Here is a 21493-nt window from a genome sequence, read left to right as displayed (position 1 = left end):
ATTGGGTGAGACATTATTCTCACACTTTCCTTTCACTCTTTAGACATGGTTTCTTCTACTTCTTTGACTATATTTATAATACTTGAGATAACATCTCTGTTTACTAAGTCTAATATCTAGGCTTCCTCGAGGTCAGCTTCTATTGGTTGGGAGGTATTTTCCTGTGTACTGACCATACTTTCTTGTTCCTTTGCATGTCTTGTAATCTTTTCTTGAAAACTGGACACTTAAAAAAATATAATGTGGTCATTCTGGATATATGATACCCTTCCCTCCCAGCGTCTGTTATATTTTCCATTGGTTATTGCTTGCTGTTGCTGCTGCTGCTGCTGTCTGTTTAGTGACTTTTATAAATTAATTTTGTGAAGTCTATTTTCTTTATCATGTGTGGCCCCTGAAGTCTCTGCTCAGTTCACTTGGTGGTCAACTTATAAAACCTGAGAATTCAAATTTATAGGCAATTTCCAGACAAGTCACATAGTGACAATTCTCTGGAAATGAGGCTTTTTGGAGAGCTCCAAGCCCATTCTGTTCCCTTCCATTGGCTACTTGTTTGCCCGTCTGCATGGCTCCCACAGTAGCAAGGCTGTTGATTTCTTTTTTTTTTTCAGTTTATTGCATGATAGTAAAGTGATAGTACAAAGCTCCCGAAGACAGAGGGGACCTGAGAGGGTTGTCTAAGGCGGTTCGTTTCTAAGGCTAGCACAGAGGTGTGGTGAGAGGGGTGTAAATAAGCCAAGTTAAAATGCCACAGTACTCTTTGTGCTCAGTGAGATCCAGCCATTCTTCTTAAACAAATGCTCCTCAGATTTCTGCAAGCCTTTGGTTAATTTCAAGAGTTCCAAAAAAGTTGATTTTGACCGTTTTTACTAGTGTTCTCACTGCTTCTCTGGAGAAGATTTTTCAGAGGTCCTTGCTCTACCAGTCTGTGAGTACTTCTCTTAAAGAAACATTTATAAATATCACCTTGATTCAATTCTACTTTTTTTTGTTTCCTTTCTACTCACATAGTACTCCTCCAGTGAGTAAATCATAAAAATCAGAGAAGAGATACAAGAAAACATATTTTCTGATTTTTTAGTAGTTTCCTTGTGCTATAGTGCTATGGAGGAATGTATCAGGAGGAAGGTGGACCAAAGCTATTTCTTTCCAGAAAATAAATATAAATCCAAAAGCACAGTCTTCCTAGTTTTATGTTAGTCACAAAAGGAACTGGGATTGGAGACACGTTCAATAAAGAAGAACTAGAAAAGGATATGTAACATTCCAAGAAAAGAGAGCTTTTATGCCTGAATTCCCTACAGGGAGAGGTGTGGAGCTTCTAAATGGGCCAGGTACGTGATGATTACTCAGCTCTGAATTTTACTTTGCCAGCACCATGCCTTTTCTCAACAGTCTTTTTTTCAAACAGCTGATGTTGAGATGAATGAGATGCAAAATAGAACCATGATCAGTACCTTCCCCTTCTTGAGCAAAACTGGACTTGGTAAAGGGTCATGCTGACGAGTACCGGGCAAATCACTCCTACTGGGAGTCCACCTCTACCGGGCCGAATTCCAAACACCAGTTCATTTTAGGGAGGTGTGGGAAGGAGATTTGCATGTATGACCTCACACAGAAGCTCCAGCCCTGGAGAATATAAGCAGCTGAGTTGTAGGTATTACCCAGTACCGGGCCCAGTAGTTTCCAAACAGGTTAAGATCATGGCAGTCCTCAGCTCCATGTTGCTGCCACTCAGGCTGTTTCTATGCTTCGGACTGCTGTGTTCTTCTGCCAGCTCTACAGATGACATTGACAACTGCATGCTCTTCAATGAGGTCACCACCACTGGCCAAGGCATCATGGCCAATTCAGAGGTCTATGAAAGCAACACAAACTACACAGGTGAGGAGAAGCCATTCTTTTTGTTGTTCTTTGTCTTCTGAGGGGAGTTAATTTCAGAGCACACCCCTCCACTCCTGCTCTCAATGACACAAAACATGTGTTTTGACCCAGATGGGAAGTGGGGGCAGAAACAAAAAGTGTGAGAGAGTTGGTTGGGTGGGACTGTTTTCTCCCTGTTCTCTGTGCAAACCTGAGCTGGGGGTCATTAAGTCCTGACACCCAGGTTTACTGAGCCAGAGCAAGAGCACACCTGCAGCAAGTTCTCAGACTTAAATAAAGTGGGCGTTTTTATTGTTTTCAGGGATAATAAGGGCATCACAGTGTGTGATCTGTTCACATCCATTTGATAAAACAATGCCACCATGGATGATAGTATATTGCACAACACCGGGAGGCACTGTCTGCCTTTAGTGTGTGGGTGGAAACTCTAGTGAGTTAGGCAGGGAAAGTGTTACTCTCCCACCTTGTTTCTGAGCAGGCTGTAGCTGAGAGAAGTTAGGTGACAGGTCAGGGCTCCCCTGCTAGTAAGGGGCAAAACCGGCTCCCGAATCTTGGTCTTTCCTTCCCAATCCAGTGCTTTTCTTCGAGGTACCTAGGAAATCTTACAAATATCCCATTTTGGATCAGCCAAACCTATAAGTAAAGACAGGTGCTTTCTGATTACTTTCACAACAATAACATTTAATATGGTAATTTACATGTATTCATGCACTTAGATCTCTCAATAACATGTTAAACAGATAACATACCATGATCATTCCCATTTCATAGATGAGGAAACAGAGGTAGAGGTGCTAGTCACTTGCTTAGATCACAGAGCTACTTACAGGGTGGAGCTGGGATATGAACCCAAGCAGTCTGGCTTCAGACACCCAGTCCTTAACCACTGCACTCTACATTCCTCACTTACAGTAATGAGAGCTGGGACTTCTTACTACGTTCTGGGTGCTGTTCTAAGGGTAAATGCTATTACTTTCCCAGATGAGAACTGCAGCATAGGGGAGTTAAAGTTTTACCCAAGCCCATAGTGGGTAGCATTGTTAATATATGAACCTAAGTAAGAGCCAAGATTTGTCCAGCTCTGTTCAGCCAGGATGTCCAGCTTCAGAGCCTGCTGTCTCATTACTATGTCATTCTGCTTTCCTAGAACTCTAACTAAATTCTACAGAGAGCACCAGGGTGATGTCCACACCCATCAACCACAGATTCCAGAATTTAGCAGGAGAACGACAATGGTCTGCCTTCACATGCTTGTCCCAGCTTGTCCTTTTCTCTTTTTTTCATGGGGACTGTCACTAGGGACGTCAGCTGTGACTCAGATCACTGTATCCCACTCCCTCAGGCAGTGGATCTTGTCCTCCCAAGCCAGGGAGGATAATCTTATAATTCAAGATGAGGACAGGAAAGAATATGTGTGACCTTGCACACAGGGAAGGACCTGGGGGGTCAGAGGGACTGCTACAAAAGAGATCACAGACCCCGGGCCTAAGATAACATATCACAAGGTGAGGGATTTTGCTGTTGAAATGGAAGAAAGAGAAACCTATCTAGTGAAAATGCTGGGTGGAGATATATAGACTGGGGTTCTTCTGAAAGTAGCAAGACAGAAGAATGAACAGTCAAGAGAGGATCCCTAAGACCCCTTGAAAGGGAATATGCTGAGTGAGGGGGAAATCAAACATGTGCAGAGGTGTTGGGTAGAGCAGAGAGAAAGGGGAAGGAGGAGAGGAACTCCGGTTCATTGAATGCCTACTTCTTGCCAGGCACTTCTCCAAACTTTACCCAACTTCATCTCAGAACAGAAATGTGCGAAAACTCCACGATAAACCGAATCACTATGTGAATGATTTAAGTTGAGAGTCAAAATCCTACGCTCACAGAGATGTGAAGTGCCAGACTCCACACCCAGGATTACACAACTGGCTCCATGATTTCCTCATGAGAGTGTCATTGCAGGACAGCACTGGGACTCAGGACTTTTGGGGAGAATGGGTAAAGACCCACTAAGGCCAACCACTTTTCCTTATTTTGATTTTGAAATTTTTTAAATTTCGGGATTTGCGTCAACATTGGTAAGTCATGTATAAATGGCTTGGCATGTCCCACGGCACACGTGCTACTCAGGCAGGATCTTAGAAGAGGTCTAGGTCTGTCTTGGTATCAGTGAAAAAAACCCATGATGCAGTGACATTTATGTTAAGATCATGCTGGGTATGTATCTGTCTCCATGGGCAAGAGGGATAAAAGGTGCTTGCCTTTTTTCCTGAAACTTCATCTTTAATTAAGGGCACTGTCCAGCACTGGGTGCACAACTTTTTTTTTTTTTTTTTGGTTAAAGATTTTTTTTTTTTTTTTGACAGAGACAACCAGTGAGAGAGGGAACACAAGCAGGGGGAGTGGGAGAGGGAGAAGCAGGCTCCTAGCCGAGGAGCCTGATGTGGGGCTCGGTCCCAGGAACGCTGGGATCACGCCCTGAGCCGAAGGCAGACGCTTAACGACTGTGCCACCCAGGCGCCCCAGGGTGCACAACTTTTTAAATCAATCAGTGAGTAGTTATTTAGTGCCCTCCAGTTCCCCAGCATTGGGCTGGCCAGATACTGACATGGATGAAACCACAGTATAGAGAACAAGCCAGAACGTAGTTAAGTACTCAACTCTACAGGAATGAATGTATATGTTTTACTCATGAGGGGAAGAGAGGACTGAACTGTCCCAGAGATGGAACATAGGCAGGGTCCTGGAGAATAAGCAGGGATGGAATGTGTGATGCAAAGGCAGGGTTCCAGACATGAACAAAGGCCAGGGCAGGAGTGGGCCAGATGTGGGCAGAACCAGAGAAGGGCTGGCTGCCCCTAGAGCAGGAGTACAAAAAGCACAGTGAGCCAGGTTAGGAGGGTCATAAAAGCCATGTGTTGGGTACTGTAAGCAACAGAAGTGAAAACGTAAAAGCAGAAATGTTTAGATTCTCTAGAAAGATGGGCACTTGTAAGGCTATGCAGAGTACTTTGTCCTCATGGAAGAGTTGTGTACGGAATCTGATCTGGCTGCAGCCTGAAGAGAAAAGGTGGAGGCCGGAAGTCCAGGTGACAGATGCCTAGGAGGGAAGGAAGGAGGCTGGAAGCCAGTGTGACAGAGGGAGAGCAGAAGAAATGGCAGAGACAAGAGACTGCCCGTGGGAGAACTGACAGACTTGGTGCTATCCCAGGACACCATCGCTGAGCACCAACCACCTCACCGTCGTGCACACATCTAGAACTGTCAGGTTCTCAGTGGGCAAGTCAGGCTGGTGGGGTTTGGCTCAGCCACCCTGATTGGCAAAAACAAACAGAACAGAAATGTTTTGTGCTAAAAAAAAATAAATAACAATCGCAATTCATCCAACACCTATCATGTGTTAAAAGCCTTACACTCTTCTCTGTGCTTTTCCCAGGAACCTTGTAGATAAGGTATCATGATCTCCATATCATGAGGGATAATGTCGTCATCCCCAGACCTAGGACCAGACCTGGTGCAGAGTGGGCATTCGATAAATATTTGTGGAGTGAGTGATGGACAATAAAGAAACCGAGGCTGAGAGATGAAATAACTTGCTCCTGAATGTGAGAGCTAGAATTCTTATCTAGGACTGTCTGATCCTATTGTGTTACATGCTTGATTTTCTTTACTTTGTACACAGAAGTCTTTGAAAGGATATGGGGTGGCTGACAGGGCCCTGGAGAATAACCCTTTAGCATTGAGAAATTCTTACAGAAGGGATCTTCTAAGGGAGGAAATGGACAGTCTAAAATGTTCTCTTGAAGTTCGCTCCGTTACACATCAGAATGCTAGAATTCGCAAGTGTCAGTGGGGTCCCTATGAGTATACCCTACGCTAGGTCAACAGGGAAGACTCACCTGACTGGGGAAGGCCAGGAAATCCTAGGGTTATTGGAGAGGTACTAGGGCTCAGAGACCCCACCCCTTCCCTCATGCTCAACAACAGAGACTACGAGCATCAGTGATTCCGGGACCAAGAAATGGGCTCTGCTTTGACTTGGCACTAAAGGTACCTGATGTCACGACACAATGCCCAGGGGGCCCACTTGACCATTTCCCAGGTATCAACCACACCTCTCCCCACCCTGTCCTCTCCCTGAGAGAAGGGCAGAACAGGTTATCCCCTCTGTCTGGTGGACAAGAACCTGGCTCCAGAGGTTAAGAGCCAGCAAGGATCTCACCTCTGTTCTACAGCAAAACCAGGGCCAGAGCACAGGTCTTCTTCTGTTTACCTTTTACTGGAGAAAATTTGGAAAGCAAAAATGCATGAGGAAGAAAATAAAAATAATCAATAATCCCACTAGCAAGAAATCACCATAGTTAATATCTTGTATTTCCTTCCAGACTTTTGTCTGCAACTTCATTTAAAATGGGATCATACTATATGTACAACGCTATTTGTAACCTCCTTTTTTCCTGCTAAAGTTTGATTTCATGACCCCCATCCCCTGTCTGACTGCACAGATGGCTGATTGGTGCCTTACCCTTTCCTCCTAGTATTGGTTCCTGTGAATCCCAGTATCAGCTCTGTGGTCCTGCGAGCAGTGGACTCAAACAACAACTCACTAGGCCTCTGGGAGAAAGCAGACGAGCTTTGCAACAACAGTGCCCTGTATCACCTGGATAATCCGAGTGACCAGCTCTTCATAGCAAACTGGGTATCTCCTAACTCGACAAACATAACCACAATCGCACTACAGTAAGAACCTATCTCTCTGTGATTTGCTTCGGGCTTTTACAATCACAGACAAGATTTACACAGTTTCACGCTGACCTTGGGCAACTCAAAATGCACCCCAGACATGATGTAGAGAATTTAGTAGCTGCACTCCTCTCTGCCTCACTACTCTCTATCCTTTTACCTACTGGAGTGCCCGCACATGCACACACACTCCTCCCACCCACCCTCCCCACCCCCAGGCAGGCTCAACAGAGACAGAAAGCTCTGGTGTTAAAACCACAGCTGGACAGTGGTTAAAGCCAAACAAGCAAACAAACAAATGAAAACAATTTATTTGGGACTTTTGCAACAGGAGAAAAGAGACCTCAGGATAGAACCTGGCTCAATTCTGAATACATCATCGTGAACAAGTAGGAATTTATAGCCAAGAAGCAGGGTGGGGGGGGTCACTGAGAGGAAACAATAAGGCCTGTGAGGGGGATTCTGCCTAAACTGACCTAACAGCATTCTTGCAGAAGGCAGGCCAGGGCCATCACTTATTCCCCGGGGGTGGTAGAGGAGGAAGAATGAGGTATTAGGGGTAAAGGGTGGGAGGTACTTGCTCAACTGACTTAGCAGGGTTCTTGCTAAAACCAGATTTTACAAGGAAGTGCATAGATAGGTCTAGGAGAAGGTTCTGGAGCCTGACTAAAGTTTGTTTAAGCAAAGAATCTTTGTCAGCTGTTTGCTTCAAATTCCACAGAATCATTTTTTAAAGCACACAATCATTTTGGAAACGCCAAGTGTGATGATTGTGTCACAAAACTGGCTTCCTAACATCACACAAAACGGACACACTCAGATTGTGAGGTGAGGCCACCTGAGGGCTTGCATTACGCTTTAACAAAAAGACCTTCCTCTCAGCTAGTAATGTTATCCAGGTTACTCTGGGAGCCCATGTTGAAAGGCCCTCACACTTTCACACGGCCACTGTGTGATGAAAGGGCAGGTCTGACCATCATCAGCCCATGGCCTGTGGTGGTGCCCCCTTGGTGGTAAACAGCTACCAAGTCTCTGTGGACACTAGTGGTGATGACACTATCAAGCCATCCCACCTTCTGCTACCATGCCTGGGGCCTGGTCAGACATAGCTGCTCTGGAGAGGTGATTTTGCCCACAGTGACTTCCAAGAGTGGAAATCCAAGGAAGCTGCCACATTTCAGCCCCCCGATGACAACAGTCTCTTAGAAGTCAGCCAAAGCTAATCGGGGCAACAACTTTGTTTTCCCCTCACCTCATTAAAGCCTCCATGCTCCATGAAACAACAGATAAAAGGCCCAACAGGAACAACCTGCCACAGAAATGGCACACTCCCACCAACAGTGTGGTCTCCAGACCCCTCATAACCTGCACTGGCCTCTCTGCTTGTTTGGCCTTGGTACCCATGCCTGACAAGAGGACGGGAGCAGTGCATATGATGGGGGTATGGAGAGCAGCTGGGTGAGGCACAATGGGATGTGGAGAGGCCCCTGCCCACGGGGCTCCACAATGAGTTTTGGGGAAGCAAGGCTTCTACAGAAATAATTGTGGAGGTTGAATATCAATTCCTCAAGAAAGCCTTCCCTAAACCCCCAGGTCAAGTTCCAGCTCCATGTTTTCACTCTTGTAACTTCCACTGCTTTGTCACAACAAATGTCACAACCGCAATCAATTATTTAACTTCTTTATTGATTGTTTTGTTTCAAGTCTGTCTCTCTGAAGAGACTGTAAAATGCCACAAGGGTAAGAACCATACCTGTCTTGTTCACCACTGTCCCTCAGCACCAAGCACAGTGACTGGCACGTGGCGCACGCTCATTAGCTAACTGTTGAATGTATGAACAAGAGACTGGGATAATAACGGGACCACTGATAGAAGAAACACACACCAAGCTGTACAGATCATTTCTCGAACATTAAGCACCTACTACGTATTGCTGACAATATAACCTGCCTCAAGGAGCTGGCCCTCCTGTGGCCGGATTGGCTCACAGCAAGGCCATGCAGTTGAGGGGCATGTCTCTCCAGTGGAGCTTTGTCTGGGAATGACAATGGGGAGAAATGACTTTAGAGAGCTTACTGTTGAGTATCTGGGCAGATGGGACCAGGACTGGCTTGAACAATGACCAGAGGTGCATTCCAGCCTGTGGGGAGTTCGGGATGCTGAAGTTGGTGGGGTTGGGGATGGACAAGAGCTTGACTGGAGCAAGACCATGGAGGATCTTAGTCAAGACCACATACAAGAGATCAGTAATGATCTGCTGATTGTGCTGGAGAGAACACTGAGGTCAGGATCCTCTGGGAAGGCAGAAAAGGGAGCTAGACTTGTGAATCCCACAGCTGAGGGCCTCACCATTATCTCTAATTGATTTGCCCTCTACAGAGCCTTCACTATTAATTTCTACAATGTGGCTACATTTTCTTCTCTGCAACTACAAAGAAAAGGTAAGTTCCTCTGTGGCCTATTTACACATCTGGCAGTGACTCGGTCAGCCTGGAAAATTACTTGGTGAGTGCCCTAGAAGAGTCTTCTAATCACGTGTTATCCAGATGTCAGTTGAGTTCCCCAACACCTGAGACCTATAGAAGATGGTTTGACCCCTTATCCTACGCTGTGTGGAAAACAAGCCATTCCCAAGACTTTCACCAACTCCCAGGGGCATTTAATTCTCACAGCCGCCTGTGGCTCCAGACTGCTGCTTCCTTGGGAGCCATTATGTCCAATGCCACATAGATGGATAGGAAAATCAGCTCTTTGTTTAATTTCCACAAAGAATTCCTACTCACACAAAGCCTTCCCAGGTATAGCAGACTCTAACCAAGGGGCTTAAGGAAAGAGGGGGAGATTTGCACAAAGAAGGCTTGAGAGTATAGAAATACTCATAGTTTCCTTAGTTCTTAGAGTGGCCTCTGGTCACCACCACCACCACCACCAAGGATTTCCGCTGACCTTTCATAGGACAACAGTCCCCAACTTCCAACCATCCTGAAGCTCCTCATTCTTCTCCTCCCTTCTCTGTCTTCTTCCTTCTCTCTTACCTCCTTCTAGGGAGATAAAACAAATTCAGGAAAACTGAGGTTCAGGCAAGATAGGTAACTCACCTGAAGCCATATAGAAAGTAAATGGAGAAATTAGGACTCATGGTCCACATCTTTTGCTTTTTCCACTTTTCTAGACTTACATCAAAACTATAAAGACAATCTTTTATTTTTAATGAAGTTTTTATTTTTTTTTAAAGATTTTATTTATTTGTTCGACAGAGATAGAGACAGCCAGCGAGAGAGGGAACACGAGCAGGGGGAGTGGGAGAGGAAGAAGCAGGCTCATAGCAGAGGAGCCTGATGTGGGGCTCGATCCCATAACGCCAGGATCACGCCCTGAGCTGAAGGCAGACGCTTAACCGCTGTGCCACCCAGGCAGATAACAGGTCTTCCCTGGGAGCCTCCCAACACTGAAATAAATGCAGTACGCTGCCCATCTTCCTACTGGCCGTACATTGCAAATGTGGTCACAAGGGATATCTATTTTCAACAACAAATTTTAAAGTGACTCTGCCTAAGGAAACTATTACATGAATACCTTCATGGCTTCCTTGATGGTTTCCCTCTGTGAAAAGACTGAGGTGTTATTTTCCTCCTGAAGGGCATTTTCAAGATGACCACTCATGTAAATGTTAAGAAAGAAGGAAAAAAATGTTTGTTTCTAATCAGGATTCGTTAGCTCCATGCTAATAAAATCCAGGAAAGAAAGAAAGAGAGAGAGAGAGAGAGACAGAGAGGGAGGGGGTAAGGGAGGAAGGGAGAGGGAAAGGGACAGGGGGAGGAGGAGGGAGAGGGAGAGAAAGAAAGAGAGAGAGGGGGAAAGAAAGAAAGAAAAGAAAGAAAGAAAGAAAGAAAGAAAGAAAGAAAGAAAGAAAGAAAGAAAGAAAAAATCTGCCCTGGGGAAACACTAAATGAGATAAAACGGTGCCTCCTAACTGGAAGGCACCCCCCCACCAGGGGAGAGTGCCTGAGCCTGAGCAAATCACAGGACTTCTTTCTTCTTTTTCCATATAGTCCCCTTTGATCCACAGACCCTTTGAGGCATCATTACAAAGCTCCAGTTTTTCCAGATCAGACTACCCGCAGGCCCTGGTTCTCTCTGCTTCTCTGCAAGGCCACCTCAGAGAACCAAAGGGTGATCAGATCCCTGCACAGGAGAATAAGCAGTGCCTCTGAAACCACAGAAAGAGATTCCAGGGTTTGAACAGGGCCTCTGTGCACTGGCTTTAGAGCGGAGGTAGCCATCCTCAGGTCTGGATGATACTAGTTTTTTGGTTTTTGGTTTTTTTTTTAAGATTTGTATTTATTCATTTGACAGAGAGAGAACACATGCAGGGGGAGTGGCAGGCAGAGGGAGAGGGAGAAGCTGGGAGCCCAAAGCTGGGCTCTATCCCAGGACCCCAGGATCATGACCTGAGCCAAAGGCAGACGCTTAACCAACTGACCCACCAGGTGCCCCTGATATCTAGTTCTTATAAGCTTTACATGCAACCTTTGAAACTAGCAAGAAAAAAATACAATTGTGCCATTCTGGATCATATTTGCACTGACTGATCTAATATAACATCAAGGACTGAACACATTTGAAGACAGAGGACCCACCCAACAACAAATTCAGTAGTTATATAAACTCCTTCCGCCATAGAATTGTGTAGACCTTAAGGGTAGAGAATGTTTCTTACTTGTTTTTTCTTCCTTGACATTCTGTACTCCCTATTTTTCCTCCTCCTCTACATATACTGGCCACTGAAAAGTGTTAACTAAAGTTTTCTCGTGAACTCTCGCTCTAGCATCCCATCAGATTGGCCTCCTTTCTCCTGTGCGCCCCCCGCAAAAGAGGTTCTGATGCCATTGTTTTGTTTTGTTTTTTTTTTCCAGATACAACCACTTCCCAGATCTCCACAACTAGGACAAACCCACACCGAACCACAACAACAGGACACATCTCCACAACCAGGACAACTCCACACTCAATCTCAACAAGAGAACACATCTCCACAACCACAACAACCCCACACCCAACCCCAATAACACAACACATCTCCACAACTACAACAACCCCACACCCAACCCCAACAACAGGACACTTCTCCACGGCCAGGACAACCCCACACCCGAATCCAAGGACAACGAGCTTGGCCAACAGAACCTTCCTCTGCCCCATCACAAGTGCCATTCAGATCCTGCTAGTCTTTCTCATCAGCAAACTCCTCTCCTAGAAGGAAGCTAGGAAAACCATTGCTCCTGCCTCCACTGCATCCTCCTACATTCCGTTCCAAGCCAGTGTTCTGACAGGCATGTGAATGAAGACTTTACATTCTCAAATGTACAACTCTACTGTCACTGCTTTGGACCAAAACAGAGACCAGGTGGTCACTTGGTGGAGGGTAGCTAGTCCACTCACTGGTGGACTTGGGGCACACAGATGTTCAACTGGATCTCTCACGACACAAATTAGGTTTTTTGTTAACTACTTAGACCTGGTCTGGGTGTAACCCAGAATTCTGGCTCGGTTTCACATGCTGACAGCCAATTCCACAGCCAATGTAAACTTTTGTTCACTGCCAAGTGATTCCTCCACACCTGAGTCTCTGTGGGAAAAACCTTTCTTCACTTTCAAGATGACCTCAGATTTCTGACCAAACCCACTCAGGTTACACAGAGCTTCTGTGTCTCATGTCACCCAAAAAGGAAAGGAAAAAGGAATAGCCCTGATGTCATTGGCCACACCAGTAGTATGTGAAGGGCTAGAAAAAAGGAATGTACCATGTCTGAGCAAACAACCATAGGGAAATACTATGGTATAAAGACATTATTTCCTATGTCATATCAAATAAGCTATAGTTAAAACAAGAATAATGAATGTGTTAAATTCAAATAAAAGTCTTTAATGAGTGATTTCTCTAACTTAAAGTACAACATGCTGCCTAATTTTATTCGTGTATGTGAACATTAACAAATTAATAGAATGGTGGAAGTGTGTATGCTTTCAAAGCCAGATCTAAGGGTAAAATTTTCCCAATTTTACTTCTCCACAAGTACAAACTAGTCATTTTTCCCCTAATGGTAATGTCCATTAAGAAATGGGCAAAATATTTATGATATTCATAGTACAATGTAAAACCAACAGAAAGTATGGGATTTCCAGTAACACCCTGGTAATAAGCAACGAAGTTTTAATAATTATGCTGAATTCAGGATGCCAATATCCAGTAACTAGCCTTCCTCTGGGACAGTTTCTGTCAATATCTTTCTCTTTCCTGTGAACAGGCCACTTTTCTATTTGTAGGTCTTTAATATTTGTTGAACACTGGCATGTTGAAGGCTAAAACATGGCGACTCTGGAAATCAGGCTCTGCCTCCCCTCCAGGGCAGGTTGCTGCTTGTTGAGGGCCACTGTCCATTTGTTTAGGGACCTTCCCCAACTATTCTATGCAGACCGCATTCCTCGTTGAGTGCGGGTCACTGACAGCTCTTTCCTGTTATCTCAGTGGTCAGTCAGCGACCTGATAGATTTCCTCAAATGTCAAAATTTAGTGGCCTCTTTCCTCATTAAGAATTCCTCTAATATCTGGAAGGTTTTTATTAGATCCTAGAGTGCTGAGAAAGTTCACTCTGACAGTCTTTGCCAGCTTAATGGTTGCTGCAGTGAAGAGACCAATTCCTGGAGCCCCTCATCCTGCCATTTTCTGTGACATGGCTCCGTAGCCACTATTAGTACCTGCCAGGCGCTGTGCTAAGTGCTTTAAGTGCATCATCCCATTTAATCATCACAACAACCCTAGGAGATATAGCTATTTTACAGACGTGGACACTCAGGCAGAGAGAAAAATCATTTGCCCAGAATCGCTCAGTGAGTAAGTCATGAGGCTGGGTTTCGTCCACTTCAGAGCCTGCACCATTAACCAGGACACCCTAAGGGCCCCTGTATCCCCCAGTATCTCCCAGGACAACTGGCTCCCCAGGGCTCTATGACAAGGAGAGGGTCTGGGTGTGTCTCACGGGCACAAGAAGGCTGAACAAGCTTCGTATTTATCTGTCATGGCCCAGCCTGGCCACATCTCAGGTTCAGTGTGGAAGGTGGGACAACTTTTGAAGCCTCAGCAAAAACACTCTCTCAAGCTGGAAAACTTTTAGACTCAGAGAAACCTGGGGAGCTGAATTCAGACATGTAGCACAGAGGCAGGCAGACAAGGGCACCGGATTCGGAGGCAGGGAGCCTGTTAAATTCCAGTTCTGTATGAAGGAAGAAGGTGACCTTTTGCCTTGATTTCTCATCTGTTCCATACAGGTCTGGCCCAGGTAGCATCTGAGCACTCTTGCTGGTGGGTCTCCATTTTGATTTGTCTGTCACATCCACACCTAGTCCTCGGGGTCTAATCAGAGGTGGTATGCCGGTGTTGCTCTATGCCCTGTCTGATCGGCAGAGGCCACAGGGAGCACCACGGAAGATTCCAAAGCGAAAGCCAGGCTCAGATACAGAGTGGCATACTCAACAAGGGTTATCTTCCTTGGGCTCAGGAGGCCGCACTTCCTCAGGAGGCTTCCAGGTTATCTGCCATTCATCCATGGTCTCTCGAGCGAGTCCAGTGAGCGGGCAGCAGCAAACAGGTATGCACGTTCACAGTCTAGGAATAAGGTAATCCTGATCCTCGCTGATGGGAAGGTGACCCACCACAAGGAAGACAAAGGCATTAGGGAACTTTGAGGAAGCCCTGGGCTGCACCTCATGCACAGAAAAGAGGTGAACAAAAGATGGACTGTTGGGGCGCCTGGGTGGCACAGCGGTTAAGCGTCTGCCTTCAGCTCAGGGCGTGATCCCAGCGTTCTGGGATCGAGCCCCACATCAGGCTCCTCCACCATGAGCCTGCTTCTTCCTCTCCCACTCCCCCTGCTTGTGTTCCCTCTCTCGCTGGCTGTCTCTGTCAAATAAATAAATAAAATCTTTAAAAAAAAAAAAAAAAAAAAGATGGACTGTTTCCGCTCCCACACTCACTTGCCCAAGCCTGTTCTTCCACTTCTATGTTTTCTTGTTTGCGGCTTCGTGTTTTGTGAATTCAGTGCATGCTTATCCTGTATTAGAAACAGCAACTGCCCACCCATTTACGCGAAGGGAGTGCTGAGTGAGTAGGAAAGGTAACTGCTGTCTTCCAAATCCCATTACCTCAAAGATCTTCACACGCCAGAAAGAGTGCCAAGTCTTGTCAATGGTCGCTATCCCACTGACCATTCAGAGCAGGGAAAACATTCAGAACAGGCAGAACATGCAGACATTATCTTATTATCTATCAACCTCCACATTACTTTTGAAAATAAAAGTTGAAAAGTATTAATAATTAAGTAAAAAACTTCATTATTTCTCATGAGAGGTAGTTCAGCAATTGTCTTAAAGCATTAACTCTGAGGCCAGACTGCCTGAGTTCAATCTTGTTTAATTTTACTCCTTATTAGTTGTGGGACCTTGGACGAGTTACTTATCTTCTGTGTGGCTCATTCTTCATCTGTAAAATAGGGAGAAATATAGTAGCTACCTATAGGCTGTTGTGGACATTAAATCAGTTAATAAAGTACTTGGAACAGTACCTGGCACAAAGTACTATATAATTATTTAATGCCTAAAAAAGGCATCACAAATGATATAGCGACATACAAGAAAGCCAAGTACTGTACCCATAAAACATGTGCAAATAAAATGGTACTTATAACAAGGACTAAAAGTACTAACTCGTAACTCTTATAAGAAATGGCTAATGTCTGACTTTCCACAGTCTCCTTGTGTGCTGGGTCAGCTCCTTTCTAACAGAGAAACCAGACTGTAGGTGAGGGGTTGAAGCATTCTACATAATAAAGAGTTACGAGAGAGGGTGGAGAAGAGCAAAGCAAAGTCTGGGATGAGTATTGTGGGGGCTGAGACAGAAAGGAGCCTCTGTGGAGCGAGCAGAGAGGCCAAGAGACTTCCCAAGAGCCGCTCTCAGTTACAAACTGGTTGTCTCTTAATGAACTTCAAGACACACAAGTGAAAATAAGAGTAATTTTATGTCTGATTGTTGGACTGTATTTCTTTGACTGTGGTTCAAGAGTGAAACTGGGACATACGGACTATCCCCACCCTGCTTTTATGTAAGTTATGTCCATGTATATAGATAGAACGAAGTTAAATATATATACCTGATAGAAGTGGGAAATAATTTAACATATGCAAAAAACTACACATTTATCTATGCATATGCATATAACCTGTATGTAAAAATAACTTTAGACTCAGATGCTTGAGTCCAACAAACTCAAAAAGTCTTTGGCTAAATGAACAAAATATGCAGACAGCACATTTAAAGAGCTTGGGAAAATTTTTCAATAGTTATTTTAATTGAGTCTGGCTTTTCTTTCCCTCTTTCTTTTAAAGCCAAACAGGGGTACCTGAGTGGCTCAGTCATTAAGCATCTGCCTTCCGCTCAGGGCTTGATCCCAGAGTCCTGGGATCGAGCCCCACATCAGGCTCCTCTGCTGGGAGCCTGCTTCTTCCTCTCCCACTCCCCCTGTTTGTGTTCCCTCCCTCGCTGGCTGTCTCTCTGTCAAATAAATAAATAAAATCTTTAAAAAATAAATAAATAAAATAAATAAAGCTAAACAAACTTAGGTTCAAATCCCAGCTCTTCGGCTTAATGAATGACCTTGAACAAGACCCTTCATCTCCTTAGAGCCCAGATTTCTTACAGTGAACTGGAGCTGACTCCTACCTCAAGGAGCCACAGTGATTGAGATGCTGGACACACACTGGTCAGTATAATGTTAATTAACAATTAGCCAGCCAATGCCAACAACCTTAAGTCAGTTAACTACACAATCTCAAATGAGAGTGGAAAACATTATACCCCACAATCTGGTTAGGTTGCATATTTTTTTTCCTTTTCTAAATACAGTTTTCTCCTTCAAGAATGGAGCCTCAACTCCTCCCCCCCCGCCCACAATACTTTGGGAATTACTGAAAGTTATTATGGCCCTTATTTGCTGAAAAACATATAATTGCCTCAGCATTGCCACAGATCTATTCAGTTCATGCTCTACAAAAACCCTGCTCTTAGGGGCCAAACAGATGGAATGATAAAAGGCTTTCTTTGCAATACCAGCTGAAGCTCTCTCTCTGCCTGGGGCAACCCTCCTCTCCACAAGCTGGGACAGTAACTACCCACCAATCTCAATTGTTCATCCTGCTATAAAGGGAGTACCTTGTCGGTGAACACCTGTGTAAGCGCGGCTACCAAATGATGGTGTGGCCATGAGGAAAGCAATTTCCTAAAAGATCGTTGATTCGGAATCCTTGATTCTGATTTGTCTTTAAAGTAGTAGTTGAGGACTAAAACAAATTTTATCCATAAATAGGAACGGAAAATTTCCAGGAAGATAAAATTAGCCATATAACCAGACTTGGAGAAGTACTTAGGGGATTTTATTTTGTGGTGTTTTTTCTCTAAGTGGAAACACAAAGAATATATCACCTATGTGAAGTATACTTGAAAAGTTTGGTATTAAATCTCAAAATGTTTACCAAACCAGGTTCAACCAGTTCTTTAGAGATGGCAGGCACTGTCACTCACTCAGCAAGTACTCAGCACCTGCTGGGTGGTGGGCCCCAGGCTGGTCCTGGTGAAGGAAGAGTACAAGACAACACAGAGCTCTGGCCCCCATGATGCTGACATCCCTGTGATCGGGAAAGACAGTCATCTAGTAAGCAAATAAATGAGACAAAAGGAAATGCAGAAAAAATTTTGAGACTGCAAGAAAGGGGAGTATATAGGTATCAAAATGGAAAATAACAAGATTTCTACCTACACAGGTGACCAAGGAAGGCTTCTGCAAGTGGGGGACATTAGGCTAGGATCTGAAGAATGACTGGTTTTATGAAGAGGTGGGAGGTGGGGGTAAGTGGCAGCATTCTAGGCAGAAAGGCAGAAAATACAAAGATCTTGAGGCAGGAATGAAACTGGTGTGCTTTAGGACTTGAGAAAAGGCCAGTGTGACCAGCTTCTCAGCTGGACACTGGGGAGAGGAGGTGGCTGGGTCATATGGAGCATAAAGTTTGGGTTCTATTTTAAAATCAAGAGGAAGCTTTCCAGGGGTAACAGAAGAGAAGAGAGAACTAAAGAAGTATGAAGAGAAACAAAGTGCAGGCAGGAACCAGAGGCCATGTCAATAATTCAGGCAAGAAATGGTGGTACTTTGGCCTGGGGCAGTGGCCCTGGAAATGGAGAGAGAGAGAGAGAGAGAGAGAGAGAGACAAAATCACATATATTTTAGACATAGAACTGGTAGAACTTTCTGATAGATTAGAAGTAAGTGATAGGAATCCAGGACAAGTCCCAGATTTCTGGCTTGAAAAAAATGAATGGATGGTGGCAGCATTTTCAGGGAAGACTGGTAGGAGAATAAAGTCTGAAGGAGGAATTGGAAATTAGCTTTTGGAAATGTTAACTTCGAGATGCCCGTGTGACACCTCGCTACCCATCTATGCTTCTCCCCGCAAGGAAATTAAACCCTTAAGAGGTGAAGGACACTAGCCCTTCAATTTCTTCAGGTTGTCATCAGCCAGTGCTCGTATTTATTAAGTTATTTTTGAAAAGTGAAAAAGGTTTTTAAGGTGAGTTCATACTTATACTACATTGGGAATTTTCACTAATAAACTGGCTGCCTGAAGGTGAACTTGGGCTGACATACTGAGGACTTGTTTCTTGGGCATCTTGAAGATTACAAGCCTGGGACGTCGTTTCTTTAACCAACAAGGAAGGAAGGGAGGAAGGAAGGGAGGGAGAAAGATGGAAAAGGTCGGTGCTTTAATTTTTTTTTTTTTTTAATGATTAATACTCCTGTCTTGATGGTGACAGAATACCAGTGGGATTGGGTGGATGGATTCTGAAGGAAGCAAACCGACTGATGAGCTACTTAAAAGCCTAACTGCTGCTCTGAAAATCGTTCCAGTGCACAAACCACCCTCCCGGACTTTTCTTTTGTGGTGATAGCAGTTCTCTCAGCAGCTATGTGGAGAGAGTGTTTATCTGGGACTGATTCCAAGTGTCTTGCAACAGAATCTTGCTATAAAGTTAAATTGTGTGAAACTAACAATGATTTTTCTATGTGCAGGGGAGGCTAGAAATATCCCAGACAAAACAAAAGCGAAATGAGCACAATCTGTTTCTCATCTTTAAAATAATTCTATTTCCAGGAGGAATGTAAAAGTTTTCAGTTAAAAAAAAAAAAACGGACATTTACCATAGATCTAGGCTATGAGTGGCTGCATATACACAATTGATCATATTCTGGCCATTTTTATAACCCACTGGTAATGACTACATCAATTCAGGCTACATAAATGACAGCTGAGTTCTGGTCATTCTGTTCACAACATATGGTCAAAATAATTTTTCTCAACTTCTTACCTTAGAGTTGGTTTTGATTTCAAGAATCATGCTTTAAAGATCTGTGTATGTCTACCCACAAAACCTACCACGCCCACTGGAAACAACCACTGCTGCTTGAATACTTCACTCCTGCAAAAGGAAATGTGTTTTATTCCAGGCATAAAAAAGGACATGACAGGCCTCCCTTCCCCCCACTGACCTCCCAGCCTCTTCTGCTGTTCTCCTCGTCACACTTTGCACACTAGAATATATGTGCAATCCCCTCCCTCAAGTGTGGGTGGTTTTGGTGACTTGCTTCTAAGGAACAAAATCCAGAAATGTGATTAGGTCACAAGACTGTGACCTCCACCGTGCTGGGGCACGTGCTCGCTCGCTGGCACTCCCTCTCTCTGCCCTCTCGCCTGCTCATGCTGAGGAAGCAAGCTGCCCTGTCATAAGCTGCTCTACACAGGGGTCCCCATGGCAAAGAAAGGGAGGGAGAAACTGAGGACTCAGACCAACAACCCCGTGAGAAGCTGAATCCTGCCAACAAACCCGTGAGTGAGCCGGAAGCTGACCCTTCCTAATCCAGCCTTGAGATGACTGCAATCCGTCAGTGACCCTAGGCCAGAGGTCCCAGAGGGGACACATCCAGACTTCTGGCACATTCAAACTGTGACAATAATGATAAATGTGCAGTTTTGAGCCACTGTTTTGGGGTAGAAAATACTGAGGCCACAGTAGGCACTACGCTGTGTTAGCTCTGCTCTCCTTCCCTGCCACTCCATTGCCCCTGCTCCGCCAGCTACTGGCCACCATCACCTCATGTCTGGATCCCCACAATGGCTTTCCAACTGGTTTCCTTACTTTCCTGTGTCTGGCTGGTGATCCTCCTTAAAAAGCAAACAAACAGAAAAACTCCAACAGCTCCCTATTCCTCAAAGGATAAAAACCAAACTGATATTCCAGGCCCCCAGGCTGTCCCCATCTTGTTATTTCCAAGCTAGCTCCCCATTCGACACGCACATCTCATCACCTTTCTATTACAATTAATCTATTCACTCTATTCCAAATACACTTGGTCCATTCCCACCAGCATCCTCACTAATGGAAGTGTACCTATTCAGTACATATTCCCTCCTTTCTCCTGAATTCCAAAGGCCACCCTCCCTACCCCATCACTTCAAGGACCATTCAGGACTAACCTCCTCTACTAAGCTTTTCCAAACCTTACCACCCCATGATAATCTTCTTCCTTGTCTAATTTAATATGTACTCCTTTGGTATTTAACACCACAGAGATGGGGAGCCTGGATGGCTCAGTTGGTTAAGCGTCTGCCTTCGGCTCAGGTCATGATCCCAGGGTCCTGGGATTGAGCCCTGGATCCTGAGCAGGGAGCCTGCTTCTCCCTCTGCCTGCCGCTCCCCCTGCTTATGTGTGCACTCTGTCAAAAATATAAATAAAATCTTTTAAAAAATAATAAAATAAATATAATAAAATCACAGAGATATAAAATCTGAAAATAGGCAGAAACAACTTAAGAAAGCATCAGGTCCAAGCATTCATTTTACAGGTAAAGAAACTGAGGCTCTAAGAGGAGAGGGACACACCTGAATAATAACAGCTGGAGGACCGAATTCAAGCCTCAAAACTCTCACATTATTCGATTCTAGAAACATTTACCAAGTGTCCATTAATGTATAGGGCACCACAAAATTTCAACAGTTTCTACCAATATGCCATTCATATATTTAATCAACAAAAAAACTACTGAGTGCTATTTACCAGATACTCTGATTAGAATAAAGACTTTGCCCACAAGGAATTCAGGATAGTAAGAACACAAAAAGGTAAAGCAACAATTACAATACAGCTCAATAGGGTCTCTGACAACAGGTTCTAGAAAGACAAGAAAATCACCTACATACTATCTTTGGTCCTGCCCTCCTTTACTCACCCATTCAGTTTGATAGATAGACTTAGTACTTTTCTAAGGAGAGCAAGTAAAAAAAAAATGTTTTCTCAAAGCAACTCAAGAACAGCAAATACATGGAGTACCCATGCTACTATGAAAAATAACACTTTTCCAATGTGATACCAGATCTACAAAATTATCTATTTAAAAAAATCCTCAAATTACATAATCTCATTACCCTTTTTTTAGAGTCTGTGTTTAGGAGTCAGACAGACCCTGAGTGTCAAACACTCAGTTTGCTATTTATCTGCTGAATGATCTTAGGCAAGAGCTTCAACTCACTGAATTTTAATTTTCTCATCTGTAAAATGAGAATAATACCCATCTTGCATGGTATCTGTGGGAATTAGAAATCCTGTCTTTCAAGTAATCAATACAGAATATACACGCATACATTACAAAAATAGTGTCTGATAACAAGAACACATTCAAATTTAATTAAGTGGGCACTGCATTATTATCAAA

At 44.3% G+C, this 21493-nt stretch overlaps 1 protein-coding gene and 1 non-coding gene across 2 annotated transcripts; both read left to right on the top strand.

Annotated features, from left to right (window-relative positions):
* The first annotated feature begins 543 nt into the window (after positions 1-543).
* On the top strand, positions 544-11879 carry PLET1 (placenta expressed transcript 1). The gene is made up of 4 exons (XM_034665621.1): positions 544-1884; positions 6417-6618; positions 9002-9063; positions 11743-11879. Exons 1-4 carry the CDS (start codon positions 1605-1607, stop codon positions 11877-11879), a joined length of 681 nt encoding a protein of 226 aa, XP_034521512.1. The 5' UTR covers positions 544-1604.
* LOC105238456 lies at positions 6539-11628 on the top strand. The gene is made up of 3 exons (XR_004627009.1): positions 6539-6618; positions 9002-9063; positions 11539-11628. It is a non-coding gene; the product is annotated as an uncharacterized LOC105238456 (transcript).
* Positions 11880-21493: the final 9614 nt, after the last annotated feature.

The sequence above is a fragment of the Ailuropoda melanoleuca genome, chromosome 8 (genome assembly GCF_002007445.2).
Source record: "Ailuropoda melanoleuca isolate Jingjing chromosome 8, ASM200744v2, whole genome shotgun sequence".
In the NCBI taxonomy this organism is placed as follows: Eukaryota; Metazoa; Chordata; class Mammalia; order Carnivora; family Ursidae; genus Ailuropoda; species Ailuropoda melanoleuca.
This window is presented reverse-complemented; position numbering and strand designations above follow the sequence as displayed.